General features: G+C 37.3%; 1 protein-coding gene and 1 long non-coding RNA gene across 2 annotated transcripts in view; both read right to left on the reverse strand.

Moving 5' to 3' along the window:
* Positions 1-1,357: 1,357 nt before the first annotated feature.
* LOC129447144 (uncharacterized) lies at positions 1,358-5,210 on the reverse strand. Its single transcript, XR_012359178.1, has 5 exons — positions 4,907-5,210; positions 4,209-4,257; positions 3,990-4,122; positions 3,789-3,884; positions 1,358-2,497 (listed from the first exon to the last, which is right to left on the reverse strand). It is a non-coding gene; the product is annotated as an uncharacterized lncRNA (long non-coding RNA).
* A 2,155-nt stretch (positions 5,211-7,365) lies between these two features.
* The window catches only part of card11 (caspase recruitment domain family, member 11), a 41,057-nt gene continuing 26,577 nt past the window's right edge, over positions 7,366-21,845 (reverse strand). Inside the window, exons 17-24 of the mRNA XM_073857056.1 lie at positions 20,625-20,865; positions 19,504-19,588; positions 16,530-16,613; positions 16,310-16,430; positions 15,982-16,164; positions 15,180-15,304; positions 12,186-12,301; positions 7,366-10,543 (exon numbers count right to left, since the gene is read on the reverse strand). Of these exons, the coding sequence (XP_073713157.1) occupies positions 10,339-10,543; positions 12,186-12,301; positions 15,180-15,304; positions 15,982-16,164; positions 16,310-16,430; positions 16,530-16,613; positions 19,504-19,588; positions 20,625-20,865 (1,160 nt within the window). The 3' untranslated portion in view covers positions 7,366-10,338. The remainder of the gene's footprint in view (positions 10,544-12,185; positions 12,302-15,179; positions 15,305-15,981; positions 16,165-16,309; positions 16,431-16,529; positions 16,614-19,503; positions 19,589-20,624; positions 20,866-21,845) is intronic.

The raw sequence follows: 21,845 nt of genomic DNA on the forward strand, positions 1-21,845 counted from the left end.
GGATAATGATTTCATCATTTTTTTTATTTAGCATATTTTGATGACTGGAAACTGTTCGCTTAAAAAAAATGTTGGGTTATTTTCAACCCAGCGTTTGGTCAATGAGGGACTAACCCAAACCGTTGAATTTTAATTTAACCAATGCTTGCTTGTTTTAACCCATAATTGGGTGAAATATAAACATTTTCTAAGTTCATTTGTCCCTTTTTGACCGAGAGTCTGACTGTTTATGTATTTTGCATACGGATGAATAGACTTCAGCTTTAACAATGCAGTTGATAAATAATTCTTCTGTTATTAAAGCAAACAGCCAAACAATTTAATTGAAATATTTGGCAAATATTTGACAAAATCCACATCAATTCCCTTAGCAGATAGTGGATCAGTGTGAAATCATCATCAGTATGCGTTTCAAAGCTTCATCTGGCCTAATTATATGAGATAAGAATAAACTAAACCCAGCAGGCATGTGGTCTCTGTGGCTGGAAACAAAGATTCTTATTAATGTATATAATTAAATAAATCAACATCATTAAATTTATGCCACTTTCCGATTCCAGCACAATGACACTTATACGTGAACAAGTGTAAGTGTCATTAATAATGTCTGTTTGCTCTCAGAATCCATACTTGATGGCCACAATAAAAAAAGTATGTTACAATCCACAAGCTGGGTGTTGGGTCAAAAAGGGATGAACCTAACCATCAGTGTTAAATTAACCCAGAGTTCAATGTCAGAGAATAAAAACAACCTAGCAAACAACCCGTGGGTGAACAAGCTATACAAGCCGTACAATTGTATTTTAACATTTTAATAAAAGTATTCATTCAAAACTGGTAATGTTAACGCAACAAAGCTGCACGCTGTTGATGGGCCATTCGTTGTGATGAGCTCATTTAATCTGAAATGTCTGTTACTGTCTCCCCGAGTCCCCAAAACACATTAAACACCTTCCAAGGGTGCAGTTGATGAGCAAAGGTTTTCTAATCAAAGCAATGATCTTGAAAATGTGTTTTTGTGAACAACTGTAACAAAGAAAACAAAGTTTTCTACACGTTTGGAGACGTATTTAACCGTGCGGAAAACAAATTCATCTGCGCCCTGGTAAACAGCCAGAAGAGAAGCTTAAATCCTTAAGCTTCTCAGAACAAAGGACGAGTCGTGGGTGAATTAGGAAACGGTACCATTCAGCGAGATAAAGACGGTCTAAGGTTCAGATCTCTGTTACAGACACATTCAGTCAATCAGATGACATTTGTGACCACAAAACCAGTGTTAAGAAGCACAAAACAGTTTGCGATATTATGTAAAGATTATCTTCCATGAAGATATGTTTTAATTTTCCACAGTAAATACACTGTAAAATGTAATAAGTTGAGTTTACTTAAAAAAGTGAGGAAACTGATTGCCTCATAATTTTAAGTAAGTTAGTGTATTGCTTTTAAGTTGGCAAAACTTTATACTATTTGTAGCCTAAACTTATTCATCAAGTAAGGTAGAGTATTGATTTTAAGTTGTCAAAACTTAACAGTACAAGTAGACTAAACTTATGAATCAAGTAAAGTTAAGTACTCTTTACTTAAAACCATTAGTTGAGATAACTTCTTTTTATTGTTCACTTTACTTGTAAATATAAGGAAACTGATTGCCTTACATTTGTAAGTAAGCTGAACTAACAAAAATGAGTAAAGCCAAAAAGCAACAAAATGAGGTTAAAACATTTATTTTAAACATGTTAACAGTGTACAAAGTAAAACATTTTTGTCGCACGCATGCACGCACGCACGCACGCACGCGCGCGCACACACACACACACACACAGTGTTCAGTCACCCATCAATCTGGATACCCAAAATGCAACAATAGACCTAAGACAGTCTTGTTTCTGTTATTACAAACACAATGAACACACCTTGACAAACAAATTCAAAACTAGTTTTTTTTAGTGACTGTAGTTTTGGTTTTGTATCCAGGTTGGCATGTGACTTGTAAAAAAATTACAAATTGCATCAACAGACCTACAGTAACAGTCTTGTTTCTGCCATCAGAAACACGCAAAATACAGCTTAACTAAAACATCAAAGTTTTGCAGCAATTAAAGTTGAGTTTTTCTGGAACTTGTATCCAGGTTGACGAAAAATAAAAACCCCAAAATGCAACAGATCTACAGTAACACGGACTTGTTTCACACAAAACACACACTACTTTACATTAGTATGTTTTGTAGTGATGGCAGTTTTGACTTTAGTGATTTGTTTCCCAGGGAAAGAAAAACCCTGTGAATCAACTCAAAATAAGCTGTGAAGAGGTACTCCATATTTAAAACAACGATCAGTCCAAAAACTAAACACATGGCATGTGATACTTTCTCAAGTCCATCCATGGCTGTGACACCCTACCAAATAATTGTTGTAAACCATGTGGAGAAATGTGTCTGTCCTCCGGCACCAGACTGAGAATTCCTATTGATAGTTGAGGTGGGTCACCATCACAGTCCTAATAAGATAGAAACGCAATATTAATATACATTCTCATAATACAAATGCAAAGTGGATGTGTCATTTAAAAATTTAAACTGTTCAAGGTGATGTTACTAGTTTTTGAAGTGACACTTTGTAACAGTGCTTCAGTTGGAATTGCCAATAATAATTTGGACCTTTCAGCAGAAGCTTCTTTCCTAGTGGTGCAAAAACATCCTTGGAACATATTAAATAATAATATCTTGTTAGAAAACTCTTCTATAAGTAAGGTATATTGTATAGGCAGCAGGTTGTTTTTGCAGAAATAATCCCCAACAGTGTGATTAGGACTCTGTGTCAAGCAGAGGGTCTTGTATCAAACTGAAGGGGCTTATTTCATGATAACAACCTGCTGTCTGTGCATTATCCCACTTATTATGTGGCTATTTTACTCAAGGTAAGCAACATTAAATATTTATTTGAACTATTTTATTAGCTTATTTTTAACAAATACAGGAAAACCTGTTTATTTTCAGTTTTAAGACAAGACGTTCAAATGTCACAAACACACTATTTGGTTTAATCATTTGTAACTATAACATTATATGTTATTAAAAGACATTTGATTTAATTTTGTGTATTATTAAACTGTACCTGTCAAAATTATTTCCAGCATACGGGTTACAACGTGTTTAAGCGGTTCTAAACTGTTTTGAATACATCTGAATGTAGTCGAAAGTGGACAGCTCAAAATGATTTACACACTGTTAACACCTGTATTAAGCTTTGTTCACTCATAATGCGATAAACCAAAACCCATAGTGTCATGTTGATGTATTTCGCTACTGTCAGGTATACATCTCAGATTGATCTTTAAATATTTGATTTTTTGCTTTCTTTATAATTTTTGAATTGGTTATGTAATTGGCATAAAACCTTTACCTGGCAAATAAATTATGTTTTCATTTATTCACAGCATTTATCAGAAGTTATTGATTCTCTTAATTGACGGAATAACTCAATGGCGGGGAAAGAGTTCAAAACTACAATACAAATTTCTCGCTAGAAATGCAACCAAAAGTGAAAATATTACTTTATTTACACTAAATGTGTGCTCAGTTGCTTTCTTGCCCACCATTTTATTTTATCGAACTCAACCAGGCTCGACCAATCCTGAGCATGCTCACGCATAGAATTGTGGGACAAAAGGATGTGCCTTGGTGCCTTTAATTATCTTCTATTTACACATTATTTCTTTAATAATGCTAATTAAATGCTAACACAAAAATTAGGACATCTCATATTGATTAAACGAGAAGAATACTAACCATGTTTGTTTTCAGGAAGTCTGTAGTGTCTTCTGCAAGAAGGATAGCAAGACCACGGAGAACAACCGTCCACCGAGCAGTGACATCAGTGATGTTCTGACAAATAATACATAAAACATTGAGATCAACAGTCAGAACAGATTACATAAAAGTTAGCAAATGGACTTAAACTATTTAAAACAAACAAACAAAAATACTTACTATTAGATACTGAAGAGAGCTTTTAAACTTTTCTTTCATTCAAAATCTTCTAAAACCGTGTTTAGCAAGGGATGAGAACAATTCTTGCTTGAAGTTTTTGCTTGCGACTTGGTTGTACTCCACAGTAACGTTACTATATGAAAGAAGGATAACAAAAGAAACAACATATCAAGATTTAAAACGTTTTTACATGCCCTAAATAAAATGTGTGTTAATTACCTGACTTTCCATGAAGGGTATGCACTCTCTTCAAAGAAACAAGCTCCTTCTAAATAATAATAATATACAATTAACATAGTATATTGATTGATAGATACTAATAAGCAATTGTAATAACAACATTTTTAGCATTCACTCTATAAACTTTAAACGTTTTATACAGCACATCTCTTATTTAAAATAACTTGGCATTTTAAGGTATGAAATTATTAATGTTTTTTCTCCAGAGGTGGGTAGAAACATGCTTACTGCATTACATTGACTTGAGTTGAAAGCACCTACTTTAAATGTGCTATTTTACCTTTTATAAGCAGTTCTAAGCATTTTCATGTAGTTTATTATTATAAACCACACCAACACAAATTATAAACTCACTAATTAAGCAGTTTTTCCATTGCATACTTTTACTTTTACTCAAGCAGTTATTACTATAAGGCTTAACTTTAACTATAACTTTTTATATAATTACATTTGTACTCAATCTACCTCTGCATATTAGTTACTTATGTCTGTTGAACGAAAATGTTTATCTTTAAACATACATGATTAGCAGTTGTTGAGTTGCTAATTGTGATCAAATAGCATGCATCAGTTTTATTATTACCGACAAAATATTACTGTTTACAAACTGTGATTATAATGTTGCGATAAAAACGTAGCAAATAAAAAATAAAAATGATATATAAGCACACACTTACCTCCTCATGCTCTCATCTGACCATGTGCTGTTGTCGTCTTCTTCAGTTAACCACTCAGTTAAGCCACCACTTACTCCTTGGGAGCATTACTGCCACCTACTGTGCAGTCATCCTTTTTGAAAATACTTGAAATTTTAAGTTGAGCTAAATTAATCTGTTAAGTTTAATCAAGTTGACTTGAGTTTGCATAGAAAAAAGTTGGGATTACTTAGTTAAACTAAGTAAGGTTAACAAACTTAATTAAATAAGTTAAGTTTACTTAATCTTTTTAGTAAGCTCAGCTATTACATTTTACAGTGTATAAAAAAAATATTTTTGTGAGTAGATGCAGTTGCTAAGGACTTTATTTGGACAACTTTAAAAGGCTATTTCCTCAATATTTAGATTTTTTTGCACCATCACGTTTCAGATTTTCAAATATCTCAGTCAAATATCGTTCCTATATCCTAACCAGTGTTGGGTAAGTTTTTAAAAAAAGTAATTAATTACTAGTTCCTAATTACATCTTGAATCAGTTACAAATTACTCTCTCCAGAAAGTATTTAATTACTTATTACTAATTACTTTCTAAATCCTATTCAGTACATGATACAACAATAGGCTTCACTGTAAAACGTTAACTCAACTCAAACCATTTAACTAAACCGGTTGCATTAGTTTTAAAACACATACATTTCAGTACTGTGAACTTAAACAAATCGAGTCATATGCAGTTATGCACTTATATTTAAGTTCACACTACTTAAATATAAGTGCATAATTTCACATGAGTCAAGTTCACAGTACTTACATGTATGTGTTTTAAAACTTAAATGCCCTAATGCAACCAGTTTACTTAAATGATTTGAGTTAAGTGAACTGTTTTACAGCGTTGAAATGGCTCAAAGAAATAATATATAAAAGTACATCAATTATTCTTGTCCCACTTTATGGTCCAATTCTCTCTATTAACTAACTATTAATTAATTTTGCCTCAATATACTCCAACTACTATTTATTAATACTAACGAAGTTGTTAATTTTAAGTATTGGTAGAAATGGGGGGGTTAAGGATGTAGAATAAGGTTTTGCAGAATCAGGCATAAATATGTGCTATTAAGTATAAATAAACAGCCAACATCTCATTAATATTAATGCTAATAATCAACCAGTTAATAGTGAGAATTGTACACTAAAACCATGTTAAATCCACTATCGTATTATAGGATACAGAATTGTTCTACAGTCCATACGCAGAATTTAGTTACATCAGAAGTAACTGTAATTCGATTACAAGAAAAATAAGAGTAATCCCTTACTTTTCTTTTTCAAGGGAAATTACAGTAAGTAATTACTTAGTAACTAGTTACACCCAACACTGATCAACACTGATCAACAATGAGAAGCTTATTTATTCAACTTGCAGATAATGTATAAACTTCAATTTCAAAAAAAGGATAACCTTATGACTGGTTTTGTGGTCTAGGGTCACATTTCGGCTTCAGCGCCATTTACAGATTTAACTGATGGATGCAAAGACCGCCCTATTTAACAGATCGGTAACCATCTGTACAGTGAAGAGATGTGAGCAACTTCCTGTAGCGATATAAGAAACTGTAAGCCGTATAAGAAATGCATAAAAAAATACAATACTGTGGAGGGTAGCAGAGCGTCTTTGTAATGCTTGTTTTGTGGACTGGATGTCACATTGTGGTTTTAAAAAGCTATATGATGATAACAAATCCAAATAATTTGTTTATGTATTTACATAACCTTATCTTTAAAGCACATAGGTCACAACACTATTATGCATTGACAGTAGGGAGGCCTATACAGAAACCAGAACTGTTTGCTCAAGACATTTTAAGCATAATGCATTTGCATTGATGTGCAAATTATATTCTCATATCTTACTTCCCCTTATACCCTTGCAGGCAGTGATCTTAAAAGCGGTAAACAATAAAATGACTTAAACAAATAAAACAGGGGATTTAGTTCTGCAAAACAAAAAAAAAATTGACACTTTTTTAAATTCATTAACAAAACCGGTCTCACTGCACCCTGATTCAACCTACGGTCTCGTCTGAAATGCATGACATTAAATGTTTACTTGTTTTAGTAAACTGAGAACGATACGAGAGCGTCTTAAATGGTATTTACAATCACAGTGGAAAGTTGGTTTACTGTCAAGAGTTGTTGTCTGCAAGTGACGCTGCTCTGAGAAGAACCGCTATCACCACCACATAAAGACGTCTGCTGTCAGACAGCAACTGAAATTTCCGCTGCTGCTCATGACACACTCTGTCCAGGATTTCTCCACATTTCAAGTCTTTTTGCTGTGTTTCAGTTTTCATTTCAACAGCAAAAATGTGTCACCTTCTCTCTAAGGCACAATTTTTTCAATTTTCTCAAAGAATTACAGCAAAAAATGTGCTTATAGTTTTAACCACGGCACATAGAGAACCATCACAGAGAACATAAACGTTGCAGCTCAGAGTCATTTATTATATAAAAAACACATCATGCACTGTTGTGTCGGCTACATCAAATACCTTCCTGTGTTTACAGTATATAACTTACATATAAACAAAACAAAGTAAAAAAAGTTGCGTATATTTTTCATTTGGAGGATTTGATGTATGTAAGGCACTGACATGAATAATTACACATTTACAAATATGTATATTCTAGGGATCAATAAAAAATGCCGCCTACATACTTAGTAGTTAAATCCAGAGTTTGGTACAAAAACTGACCCTGTCAAAAGCATCAACCTAAACAATAAATATATTATATACATTTGTCTACTGTATGTTTAAATCACAGAGACCAGAAGGGTGGGATGGTAGTTTCCATGACACGTCAATCACTGACAGCAGTGTACTGCAGTATGGCATGCTATACTTTATCTAAAACTATTTTAAACTACCCATAAACTATGAAATGTTTGGATGGCAAGCAGTCATCTGTACAGAGGGTGTTTGGATTTTGGCTATACATCAGAAATGACAGAAACAACTCTTATACAAAGACATCATTTGAGGAGCACAGATGCAAGAGCAGCTAACCGCCGTCTGCGTTAAAATTGAAATAATGATATTTACAGAATGCCCTCGACACGTATTATATGCTAAAGGGACACTCCACTTTTTTTGAAAATATGCTCATTTTCCAGCTCCCCTAGAGTTAAACACCCGATTCCCACCATTTTGGAATCCATTCAGTCGATCTCCAGATCTGGCGCCAGCACTTCCAGCACAGCTCAGCACAATCCATTGAACCCGATTAGACCATTAGCATTGCGCTAAAAAATAACTATTGATAGTAACCAAGGGGACTATTTTCGAGCAGTGCGTAATATCACTACGGCCATGTTACGGCAGCAAAGTCCTTGATTATTACGCCAGAATGAGAGTATAGTTCCTAGCATATCTGCCTAGAAAATCTCAACTTTTAATTTTCCATCGATCTTAGTACACGATGTAACTACAGAAGAGTCAAGTTTTAAATAGGATAAATATCAAAACTCTTTGGTTATTTTTTTTGTGCGATGCTAATGGTCCAATCAGATTCAATGGACTGTGCCAAGCCACGCCAAAAGTGCCAGCGCCAGACCCAGAGATTAGCTGAATGGACTCCAAAATGGCAAAAATCAAATGTTTAACTCCAGGGGAGCTGGAAAAATTAGCATATTTTCAAAAAAAAAGTGAAATGTCTTTTCAAACAAACATCTTTGCTTTAAATCTGTTTAATTCTGACCTCGGACCATTCAGAAATACTAATACGCAGAATCCGCTTAACGTCACATTGATTTTTCAGCAAATTCCTCTATGTGCACGTAAGATGAATGATTTAGGGAGGGTTCCCCAGACAGGGTTTATCCTAGTCCCAGACTAAAATGAATGTTTTAGCAGCTTTACTTTAAAAACACCTTGTACAGACATATCTTAACATATATCAGTGCCAATGTTTTGTCTCAAGATGCAAACCAGTATTGTTTTTTGTAATAGCTAATGCCTAGTCCTGTATTTATCTAAGCCCTGTCCTGGAAACCACCCCTTAAGGGGGTCGCACACCGGACGACATGTGCAGTGCCACGTCGCATCTAGGACAACTTGGAGGTATCGTACACCAGAAGTGCACATTAGATAGCAAGAGCTTAGTCAGATAGCGTCTACTTCAAAAAACAAAATATACGTTAGCAGCCAATGTTAATCGCTAATGATTTGGGACAAATATGATGTTATTTAATGTTAAACTATGTGAGTGGCGCGACAGGGATTTGAGCAGCGTCCTGAGTCACAGCGGACAGCTACCGCCGATGTGCGTACATTCATAGAAAATAATATGTTTTGTATTTAAATTCATGGCACGACGCTCGCTTCTCGTCCGGTGTGCGACCCCCTTTAGAGTCAAACTTGGGTCCCTTGTGAGTATTTGGACACGAACACAACCCAAATGTGGCAGCCACATGCATAACAGCGCATCCTTATGTGTGAATTAGTTTCTTAATTTTTACAATCATTGCAATCTTTAGTGATTTTGAAACAGTTTACTATGTTTTGTCAAAAGAAGTGGATTATTTTTTAGATGTGGAGCTTGGATGCACTTAGAGGGTTTTGCAGCGAAAGACAATGAATTGACATTTGTGAAAATAAAACATTTCAGTTACTGATAACTTTTTAATCGACATTAAAGTGAAATTACTGAACCTAAACATAAGAGCCTGATAAAAATGCTAACTTACAAGAAAACATGTCAAGACGCCCTTAGAGGCCGTTGCATCTGAACTCCTCATTTCTATGATAACATCTAGAGAAGATGAAGCTACAGTCGTAAGCTTAAATGTAAAAACAATGAAACAAATTTAATGCCATTGAACTACAGCATGCAGCATTTAAAACCTTGGCAAGCAGGTAGGTAGCAGCGGAAACCGACACACTTGAAGGCTAACAGTCACATTCAACGAACACATTCCTAACAACATACGGTGGGTTTATATTAAAATAAATATAGACGTAAGAATTTTCGGAAATAATAAAGTAATCAAATATATACTTCAAATATTTACTGTGGATACTGTATATTGCAACCCTAAAAGCATTTACAGTCATTCACATAAATTTGTGTTTAAAAGCAAAATGCAGTTGGCAGTGCGAAGTTTGTTTTAGTCACAAAGGCTTTGTTTAAAGAGAAGTAAGAACTCCTTACTATATATTTCTCAGGGGCATCATATGACACAATTCCTTCTTCATGCGTTATATAATTTGTTTTGTACACACCCAGCCCATCTGCGTCTTTTGACAGAGTCACTTCCTGTTCCTGTGTTGGATAGATCTACCCAGAGCTGGAACCAGACCGTGTTTCGGTGTGCAGACACAACATAAACCCCTCGCACTGTTATCACGGGTGGATCCCTATCCTGTGCTTCCCATTTGTTTACAACAGCCCACCTAGAGCAGATCCTGTTCGACCCAGACAATCTTCTTTTGCTCCTCAAAAATCTTGTCCTTAATGATCTTAAGAAGATCCTCCACACTACTCCAGGAGTCCGGCTCCACGGTGGCATACAAACAAGGTAGAGGCTCCAGCTCTTTCTCTTTGGAGCGGCACATCTTCAAAAACTCCTCCTCAGAGTCCACTCTCAGTGGCAGCCTTCTGTTTGAAGAAAAGCAAATATTAACTCTTTCCACGCCAGAGATTAAAAAAAGTTGCCAGCCAGGGACAGCATTTTTTATGATTTTCACAAAAGTTTAATGCCTAAAAAATGTCTTTAAATATATAAACATACAATATATTAAATTAAAAAGTTTTCATTTTTTCTTTTTTTTAATCAGTTTTCAAATATGGGTAAGGTTTCTTCAAAAATACAAAATTTTGAACAAAAAGCTGAAAATATTTCAGGATCAGTGGATGCTTTAGTGTTTTATAAGTTGGGTAAGATCACCACCTAGTGGATAGTAGCGGAAATATGGATTGACGTAAAAACTCGGCAGGGAAGCGTTATCTCTTAATTCATGAGATAACTCATCAATCGGGGTTCCCACACCTTAGTTAACTTTAAATTCAAGGACCTTTTAAGGACTTTCCAGGTCCAATACCCTCAAATTTGAGGACTAAATGTGGGGGGACATTTCAAGTGAGAGCAAGGTTACATTGTGTTACCTTTTAAGATACATTGTTACAGTTCCCTTTCGAGGGAACTTGTGCTGCGTCACTGCGGTGACTCTTTGGGGACGCCTCCAGGGGTAAGTGTGTCTGAATGTGTATATTAAACTCAACCAATGGTGAGGCTTAATGGCAAAGACAGGGTGATGCGGGAACCAGGAAGTATATCACTATCTGAAATATTGCTAAAGACGGCGTTACAGGGACGCAGGAAGTATGGCAAGGGAGACGCAGCGTCTCGTTCCCTTCTCAGGGAACAACAGTTACATACGTAACCCGAGACATTTTCATGTGTCAAACACAACTATGCAAAAAAGCATTTTGGTATGAATCAACATTCGCATACAGAAGATATAAGCATTTAAAGCAAACAGTTTAGCATGTGTGCTTAAAAGTCTAGAATTTTTATTATATTATCCTGGATAATATGGATTTTTTATCAGAAAATGTTCAGCACTTTCAGTGACCTGTATCTATGTATGTATGTTTTCAAACACATTAAAGTTTCTCCCCAGATTCACAAACTTTCAAGGATTTTAAGGATCCGTGGGAACCCTGATCAATGGTGAGGAAAGAGTTAAAATATTATAATAAAATAAAAGTAATTTTTGTGATTTATTGTTTTCTACCTAAAATCATTCTATATAATGTCAAGAACATTCTGTGAAAAATAAAACCTTGATATCTAGTATAAACCAGACCAAGTGGTCACTGGGGCGGTACCCTTTCAAAAAGTACACTTTTGCACCTTAAAAAGTATATATTAATACCTCAGAGGTACATGTTGATGCCTGATGTTTACATATCTGTACATAAATAGTACATATTAGGACTTTTAAAGGGTACTGCTCCAGTGACAGCATTTGGAGCATTTGTTGACTACTTTTCTGAGAGTGTGGGTCTGAGAACTTTTTCATTTTTAGTCATCTTGATATGTTTAATATTGACTAAGTAAGGTTATGTCAAAGATTGAAATCAAACTTGACTAATTTCAGATTATGATACTTTAGTCTGGATTTCACAGGCAGGGTCATAAATTCTAAACATATTAAAGAAAGGGTGCCTTACTTAATTTTATTTGTAAGATTAAACATGCATTTAAGATTTCTTTGCAGGATGAATGACTGCTTGCCTTAATTTTTTGATGTTCTTTTCACAGATTTTAATGAAGATCACAATGGGGTAGATTTCTCTTCTCAGCAGGTCTTTCACGCAGCTCAGATCAGCTTCCAATAAACAGTGCTTATTCTAAAACATACACACAACATTAACATAAATGAGATTTCTCCTAAAAAAAACAAACATGGAAATGGTTTATTATTTTTAAGTAACACGTTTCAAGTGCATGAGAGTTACATTTTCATTACAATTTCAACCTGCTTGTGATGTTAAGAATGAATCCAGTGAGGCATCTTACAGGAAACCTCTTAAATGTGTAAGATTTGCGATGGAAAATTAGACTCATCTTATAATTAAAAGAAAAAGATAACCACCGTCAAGTTTAACCACTTGATAAAACCCCAACAGTCAGACTCTATCCACATCCACCATTAGGCAACAGCAGCTGTCTGTCTGTCTCCTACCCGCTGCTGCAAGTTCCCGTTTCAGTTACGCAACAGACTTTACTGAGCTCTTTTTCACCCTGTCAGACAAGGACAATTCTTACATTTGAATTCGCTTCCTGTCTACTGTATGCATAAAGAAGAGGATCCTTTCTTAGGGGAGAGAATGGGAGTAGGTCTTTGTGAATTAGAGTTTGTATTGAGTGCAACTGATGAAACTTCTGCTCACCATGATGACAATGCTAGTCACTGACATTATATATTTATATATATAAAGTGTTGGTGAACAGCGTGGCTTGTTAGCCCACCAGATAAAAACCAGCCTGAGGCAGTATGGAAAATCTAAATTAATCTAACATCAGGAGAGCCAAGACTATACTGCGTCAGCGATTAACTTTTTAACTCATGGTGTTGGTTAACTTAAAGGGGTGGTTTAATGGTATTTCATGCATTCTGACTTATTAACACAGTTTAAGAGTAGTTTCCTCATGCTAAATGTAGGCAAAGTGTCAAAAAAGCAGTTGGGCGTGTTAGAGTTTTTCTGTGCCGAATGCCCTTCGCCAGGGTTCGTACAAGGTTCGGAAATTCTTTTTCGATTAATAGTCCAGCTGACGTTTCAGGGGTTTCTATACGTATCACTTCTTTATATGGGCACTTCCCACGGAAAACCCCGCCCACCCGTCAATCAGCGGGAGACGGTAAAACTTACAAACATCACATCACGCGACAGCTTTGTTTAATTTCAAAACTCAACAATGGCACAAAAGAAGAAGTGTGTTTTGGGATGTAAGGAGAAGAAAGCCAGCCTTATGGAAACAATGGATATAGTTTATTATCCGGGGTATCAGCAGAGTTTTGCGTGTGTGTTTGGTGCCATGAGTTTCATTGAAAAGTCCCAACCGGGTCATGAGTTGCATGCGAAAATAGGCGCGTGCATATTATATAAATGACACGAACATGAATCATAAGTTAAACAGTGTTGTATAGTGTTGCATGACTCGTACCCGCTTCGCCCGCAGTAGTAACTCCTCCTTCATTTTTCGTACGTCAACCTGTGAGATCGCCGATACACGATAGTATCAGGTGGCGGGCAGTAGTTTACTCATTTATTTATTTGTTTGTTCATTTTTTACTAATTTATGACAAGGCAATTGATTGATGGACAAAAAAGAAGCAAGGGCAACACTGACCTCAACCGCAACCTTTTTAATGCTACGTTTACACCAGCCGCGGTAGAGGCATCAAGCGCGAGTGATTTCAATGTTAAGTCAATGTGAAGACGTCTGGAGGTGAATGAGGTGTTTAGCGTGGTGCGGTAGACGTGATTCCGCCTCATTTGCGCATCTAGTTTGCGCATATGGCGCGACTTGAGCGTTGCCGCGGGAAACGTGCGAGTTGAAAAATGTGAACTTTGGCGAAAAAAGATGCCACATTAACTAATCAGGGGCTTGCTCTAGTAGTGACGTGATTACAGAAAGAGAGCGGAGTCGCAGACGCCCCTCCCATGAGGTGAATTTCCGCGTGAATGTCTCGATGACTAGAATTTCACGTGCGGCTTTCACGTGCGAATGAAGTGGCAAACTAGATGCGAATTTGACGCCTCAAACGCGGCTGATGTGAACCCACAGTAAAACTGATGCCATTAATCCAAGCGCAGAAAAGCCCATGCGCTCTAAAATTTCCTGTGTACCAGGGAGCGGGAACAAAACATTCGCTGGTTTTAACCCTCTGTGCTAACAACCTCTCTAGTACATAAAAAATGTCAGAGGCGCACGTATTACAAGCTCATGTGCGAGGAAGAGTCCGAATCATGCACATTACAGAAGAAGTCCATGCTGCGCGCATTCAGGTCTGAGCAAGAGTCCAAGATGCGCGCTATAAGTCCAGGTTCATGCGAGAAGGAATCTGTGTGCGTTACAAGCTCTCTTGCGCAAAGAGAAATCCACAAATCCTCTCATGCGAGAAAAACCATGCAATGCTCATGTTAATGTGAAACTATGATGAAAATAATAATACCCATCGCCACCTATCGTCATGCAATTGGCGATATGTCTGACGATCGTCGATACACGATACTATCGTCTATAGGCACAACCCTAGTGTGACATAACATTAACAATGTTAATGAGACTGCTTTGTGGCTGGATTTTTTTCATTGTAGGATGGTTGTGTTTGCACACTGCCAACAAACATTTATGTCCGAACACTTTGTAAAAGTGGATTTTGCATAGATTGTGCCCTTTAATCCTGGATTACTTATATTTCGCACATATTTGTTTTATATCAAATGTGTAAAATATTGCTTAATCCAGCTGTAAAACATGATTTAAATTGGATCTTAAACCAGGTTTAACAATAGTGAGAGGGCGGCCTTGCAAAGAAAGGGTTAAGCTCCTTCCAAGAGAAAGCACTTCTGCATGAGGTCTGATACTTCTTGGCATAGCAGCAAATACATAAAAATCTGACAACCTTCTTGAGTAAGCAGAAGAAATGACAGCACTTAAAGGCAAAAACAAAATTTAGCCATTATTAAATTTTTTTGAAAAGCACATTTATTACTGTACCTTGAAAGCCACCGCTTCAATGTTTTCTGGGGTGATGCATTCATATGTGGCTGCTTGTTTTTCTTTGGAATAAATGATGGGCTCTATCTTCTGTTTTATGAGGAATTCATCTTTTGTCAGAATGTCTGGAAAGAAGACAAATTAATAGTGCTTGAAACCAGGACTTTCAAGGAAAACAATGCTGACGTCAGAATCAAGTTTCAGATTCTTTAAGCATTTTTGGTACTTGCGAGGATGACCCCAACTCATTAAAATAACTACATTCTGTAACCAAAAGGACAAAGTATCAAAAAGATGTATGATAATGTGGTGTAATAATTGTCTTTGTATAATTTCAGACAGCTAAAACAAATTCAGAACACAGTAGGAACCAAACATTATGATAATCATATTGTTACATTTGTATACAAACACAGTTCCTTAACTCAGCCCTGCACACATCCCACCGTAAATAAATCAAGTTTAATCTGTAACAACCGAATGGGACCAAAAAAACTTTATAAATGTATATTACATTCAGTATATAGCCTGTGATTAAACGGAGACCGTTTGCATGTTCTCCATGTGTTCTCAACATGCAAGTTAGGTGAATTGGAGATACCAGTTCTCACCATGAATGTATCCATAGATGCTGTAATGGCGTGAACGAAAAAACGAAGAAAAAGAGAACGAGTGGGTAACCACCCGTGACATAATCACTGACCTCATGGAACAGAGATTTATGTACAATATCCTGTTACCATGAAGTTGTACTGTATATGCCGCCCATTGTTAACAATGTCCACCCCTCATTGAGTTTTACCTGGTTTGCAGATGTTGAATTCCATAGCACCTCCAAGATTGAGGAACTTCTGGACGATGGTCTTAGCCAAAACGTTGGGCGTGAAGAAGACGGGTCTTTTGCGTTGACATTGGTGTGGGGTCACAAGACTATACGGTATCAGGTTCAAGCTCTTATTTAATTCACTCTCCGGGTCAGAAGCGTCTGAAAGAGCAAAACCATCTCATCGGTCAGCATTTAAGAGCAGTTTAACACCAATGTATTTCGGCAATACCAATTGTCATGAGGAGCACTATTATGACATCCACCACAAGAATAGATGAGTAAAGAGCATGGTGGACATTCTTACCCTCGGGCTTCAGCGTTTCAAAACCTGGTCTGGAAACCGATGATAGATTTCCTCCATTGACAATGCGGACACGCTCACTGCTGTTCATCCTCTTATACTTGTTATCTGCCCTGCTGACAAACTGACACCAGGGATCTCCATTAATCTCAGCAGGACTCTTTTCTGTGCTACCTGCTCCAAAACCTCAGCAGTGCGGCTGAGTGAAAAACTCGGGTGTTACCTGTAATATCTGACAGATGAAGATGCCGGCCCTGGACATCCGTGGACTAAACTTGGGGTCTGAAGATGGTGTGGGTTCCTCAGGCTAGAGAGGGTTCAGTTTTAAAGAAAAAAAGTTATTTATTATAAGGGAACATATGAAAATTTGTCTCTTTTGGGATCAATACAAGGATGTAGTCTGACATTTAAAATGCGGAATACTCATAAAAGTTCGAGAGGAAGTCAAACCACATCTTTGTATTTTGAATTTCTCCCATTTGCTTTAATGACAGGCCTTTAAAGTAAAACACCACTGTTTTTCAATAATTTACTATGTTCTTACATAAACTTAGACTAATTAATACATACCCATCTTTTTTCAATGCGTGCACTTAATCTTTGTACAGCACGTCATGAATGTGTTAGCATTTAGCCTAGCTTTATTCATTACTTAGGATCCAAACAGGGATGAATTTAGAAGCCACCAAACACTTCCATGTTTTCCCGATCCAAAGACTGGTATGCAGGGTTCACACCAGACGCGGTAGAGGCGGCAAGCACGAGTGATTTACATGTTAAGTCAATGAAAAGACACGAATAGGCATCCTGCGGCTTTAAGCGCGGATGGCTTGTTCCGTGCGAAACGAGCGTTGCTGTGGGAAACGCGCCAGTTGAAAAATCTGAACTTTGGCAGATTTCCACGCTGCGTTAACCAATCAGGACTGCTGTAGTAGTGACATGATTATAGGAAGCGAGCAGAATCTCAGCGGAGTCGTGGATAAAAAATGAGAACTATATTTTATGGTGAAAGAGCACTAAGTTTGCAGCACTTTGACCTCGGGCGCAGTAATATTGACAGATTTTTTAAAGTGCCCATATTATGAAAAACTCACTTTTTCTGGGTTTTGGGGTGTTCATTTGTGTCTCTGATCCTACCACATGCATACAAACTTGGAAAAAAATCCATCCATGCTGTTTTGAGTGAGATACACGTTTCTGAATGTCCTCTGCCTTGAGTCTCAAATTGCACGAGTTCAAAATCAGCGCCGTTGTGACGTAACTAGCCGTTTCGTCACATTCCGTTTGAATTTTCCTGCCCACCACCCCACTCGCAGGTCTCCACCCACCAGGTAGCTAGAGAGCACAGAGCAGTCACTTCATTGGATTTTTTTGGACTTTCATGGATTATTCACCCATCTGAAACCGACTTGATTCGATTCGCGATCGTTATATCAACACAAAAGGTAAGAAGTCACGTTATATTTTGCATGTTGTCATCTGTCACAAACTACATTTATGATGCTAGAGCATCTGTATCTCAAAACAGAGACCATACATTGATGCTAATCCCGTAAAGTATACCTTTTAAATGTATAGTAATGTGAATAATATTGTTTAGACAGGAATTTAGGCAATATAGATATTTTTTGCAGGCTAGATAGTTTGCAGGGTGGTTTCGAAAGTTAAAAAAAAAATGAACAGCTTACAATTCTACATGAACTAAGTAATAGGGCTTTGCCAAACTAAAAGTGTTTTGCCAAACTTACCGAGACCGGGCCTTACCGACCCGGCTTTTCTGACGAGGCTAACATACCCCCGAGTCTCTATCACTTTCCCAAGATAAGGTCCAGACCTCCCGCAATTAGCACGCGGCCCACAAGCAGTATACACACCACGCCGGTTCTAAATTTCTATCATTTGCGAAAAAAATGCATTTCAAAATGTTTTATAACGGGAATATGTTAGCATTGTCCAGGGAAAACGAGTTTATTGTTGAGACTGCTACATCACAATTTACTCTGGAATCATTGTGTGTCACGAGTTTCTTCTCCTGGAGTGTACTTATTAGTGATACTTCTTTGCTTGATTTGTCTGTTGGCAACATAAACCATTAATAATAATATATAAAAAACACAGTATGGTCTGTACTGCTCACGATACCACTGAGCACGCGCACGGGCACATGACGTTAGTAGTGGGCCGTGATCAAAGGAGCAGCAGCTCATAAATATGTAATGACTAGCTCAAAACGGCACAATCTGAACTGCCGTGAAACAGAGGCTATTGTAGATGGGTAACAATCTTTTCCTACAAGCTATTTCGAGCAAACAACTTTTGAAACATGTTTTATGGAATTCATACACCTATTTAACTTGTGGAAAAGCAGTCATAATATGAGCACTTTAAGCGAAAGGGGGAGTGGTTAGGAGTGATGATGTTACTGCGTGCCGTGGAAAAGTGCTGCAAACTAAGTTCTCTTTCGCCATACAATATAATTCTAATTTTTTATCTGCTTAAAAAAATTTGCCACGTTTTATTTTGTGACACCATACTTACTCGTGTAACTACTACTCATGTAACAGTCTTTAAATAGAGAAAACATGGAAGTGTTTTTTGGCTTCTAAATTCATCCTTGTTTGGATCCTAAGGAATGAATGAGGCTAGGCTAAATGCTAACACATTTATGACGCGCTGTGCAAAGATTAAGTGCACGCATTGTAAAGGCTAGGTATGTATTTATTCGTCTAAGTTGAGGCAAGAACACAGTAAAACATTGAAAAACTGTGGTGTTTTCCTTTAATGAAACATTGTTCATTTAGATTATAATTTTTTTAATTCAAATTGTAATACCTGAAACATTTATTTAAAGGTTTATAGGACTTAAGCCTTTTGGACCCCACTGTATGACCAACCATCAATGAGTATTCAGTATTCACCAACCTAAATTTCCCTGAAACAACTACTATTATTATTTAATGTACATATACTAGTCTTACTAATAATAGCCTGTTAAAAGGTCAAAGATAATGGATTTTTTTATACAAAGCTACATTGCGACTGTCTTAGCACATGAACCATTGACTAAAATTATAAGTGGACATAATGTAAAAATACTACACATAGCACATTTAAGTACTAATCTCCATGTCTTTTAGTTTTGACATAGCTACAAATCCAGCCAAAAATGGGGAAGTTACTTAAATTAAGAAACTGACCCGAAGCCCCCGCAGAGTGTCGATTTCCTCTCGACCTCCACGACACATCACCTTTTGAATCTTCACCAAGAGAAGTTGCTGGGCTCTGGGGAAAAGGAGACAGCAAAGTTTACTTACTGTTACATCACTCATTAAAGCCGACAGACATTAACACCCATACGCTCACCTACGCAATAATAAATCTGCAATGAGTAACAGACAAGTCTGTTTTTCCCAAACCAACAAGCGATGTCCATTTGTTGCTGACTCACAACACTGACTCTTTAACCCCATTCACACAGCACTTTGGGCCCAGAAGATTTCGGTAAAATTGGCAGAGAGGCTTATGTGTGAACCATAACACGTCCCGTAAATGTTCTGGGATCGCTCCCTTAAAGAGGACCTACTGTTCATTCACAGAAAGCATTCAAGACGCAAAAACAATGCCGTAAGGGTCATGCCATAGTAAGGACATGCTTGTCATCGCAACCAGAAGTTATGGTTGAGCTCTTTGACACAGGGATTTAAATGCAGATCAACATTCACTTTAAAGGCGGAGTCCATGATGTTTGAAAGCCAATGTTGATATTTGAAATCACCTAAACAAACACGCCCCCACCCCAATAGAATCTGGACCTTCTGTTGATAGACCCGCCCCACACATACGCAACCATGCATTTGATTTGATTTTATTGGCTATAAGTGTGTTTTGGTAGTCAGCCCGTCTCCTTTTCCAACGCGTTTTTCAAACATCGTGGACTCCGCCTTTAAGAATGTCGGCAAATTGGACTGAAGCAGAGATCAGGGAGCTCGTCACTATGCGCGCTAAAGCTGGGATCATTCACCAGCATGACACAACAGTGCATCACACACTCCTTATGATCTTATCATGAACTAAAATGCATGCGCGTGTTTTCTTGAGAGAGAAATCACAGATAATTAGCAAACTTCAGACGCTGTGGAAACAACCTACCAAGTCCAGGACTTTGATTATGCCACGTGTCTTTACGGGATCTTTACGGTATGTGTGTAAATGCACACACATATTCCGTAATTTATCAAAAATCAAACGATCCCAGACAAATCCCAGACGCATCTCGGTGTGAAAAGGGCTTATAATGATCTGTTTTCAGTGTCCTCACCTGGAGTAGCTTGGTATAGTGCCTCTCTCCAGGTCCTTGTTGGTGAAAGCATCTACACGAGCACACAGCCATTCGCACTTGCCCTGGTGCATGGTATCCAACACATGGAGGACCTCATCACACCGTACGTTTAAAGAGCAGTTGTCCGACTGACTGGAGATGTTCAGATTGAGACGTATGTAAAAGGAGTCTCCGGACACCACCGCTCCATCTTCAATATCCTTTAGCAGCCGTCTGTAGCCTGGAAATGACAAAACGGGGTCAAAACAATGACCATCTGTTCCCTACTTAAGTACAGTTGTACCCGACACGGACGTGAACGGTTGAACGCACAGGCTTGCAAAACATAATTAATGTATACACAGATGTATGACACACGCGCATTGGGACAAAATACAATGGATCTCCTGGGCTACATACTACATTCTCTTGTACACGCAGGCGCGCTTAAGCATACATTATATGCAGTGTTTCAAAAATCTGGCGTGCGCATACAGTACGCGCATACTCTTCTGATAACGAAAACTGCATCACACACACTGTATGCAGACGCTCGCATATGCGTAAAATAGTTCGGCCTTATATAGCACCTAAACACAGGAGTCAAGAGTTTTTTTTACATTGAGACTTTTAAGGGCTGTTTAAAGGTACGTAGCTGTTTATGTAGTGTAGTACCGTATTTTTCAGTCTATAAGCCGCGTTTTTTTTTCATAACTTGGCTGGTGCTGCGTCTTATAGTCAGGTGCGCCTTCTAAGTCAGTATGAATTAATTTTGACATTTATGAGGCAAGAAACAACATTACCGTCTACAGCTGCGAGAGTCCGCCATATGCTACTCCTGTATTTATGTAATTCAATGGATTCAGTAATGCGAACTTCATGCTAGTTGGCTTGTTCGGTTAATTAAGCCTATTTAACCTTCCAGGTAAGTTCTGTATGCTATGGTTCATCATTTAAATAACTGATAATATTACTTTAACGTACAGACATCTATTCAGCCTGCTGTTCTGTCTGCTATTGTTTAGTTGAATAACTTGCCTTTCCAGATCAAATGTCTGTTCTTCGGCTTGGATTTTGTGAAATAATTTTCTAAATAAATGTGAAGTATAGTCCGCTGCGACTTATATATGTAATTTCGTCTTAATGACGCATTTTTGAATGATGCGGCTTATACTCGGGTGTGGCTTATAGTCTGGAAAGTACGGTATTGCATGCAGTTCA

Source organism: Misgurnus anguillicaudatus, chromosome 19, assembly GCF_027580225.2.
Source record: "Misgurnus anguillicaudatus chromosome 19, ASM2758022v2, whole genome shotgun sequence".
Classification (NCBI taxonomy): Eukaryota; Metazoa; Chordata; class Actinopteri; order Cypriniformes; family Cobitidae; genus Misgurnus; species Misgurnus anguillicaudatus.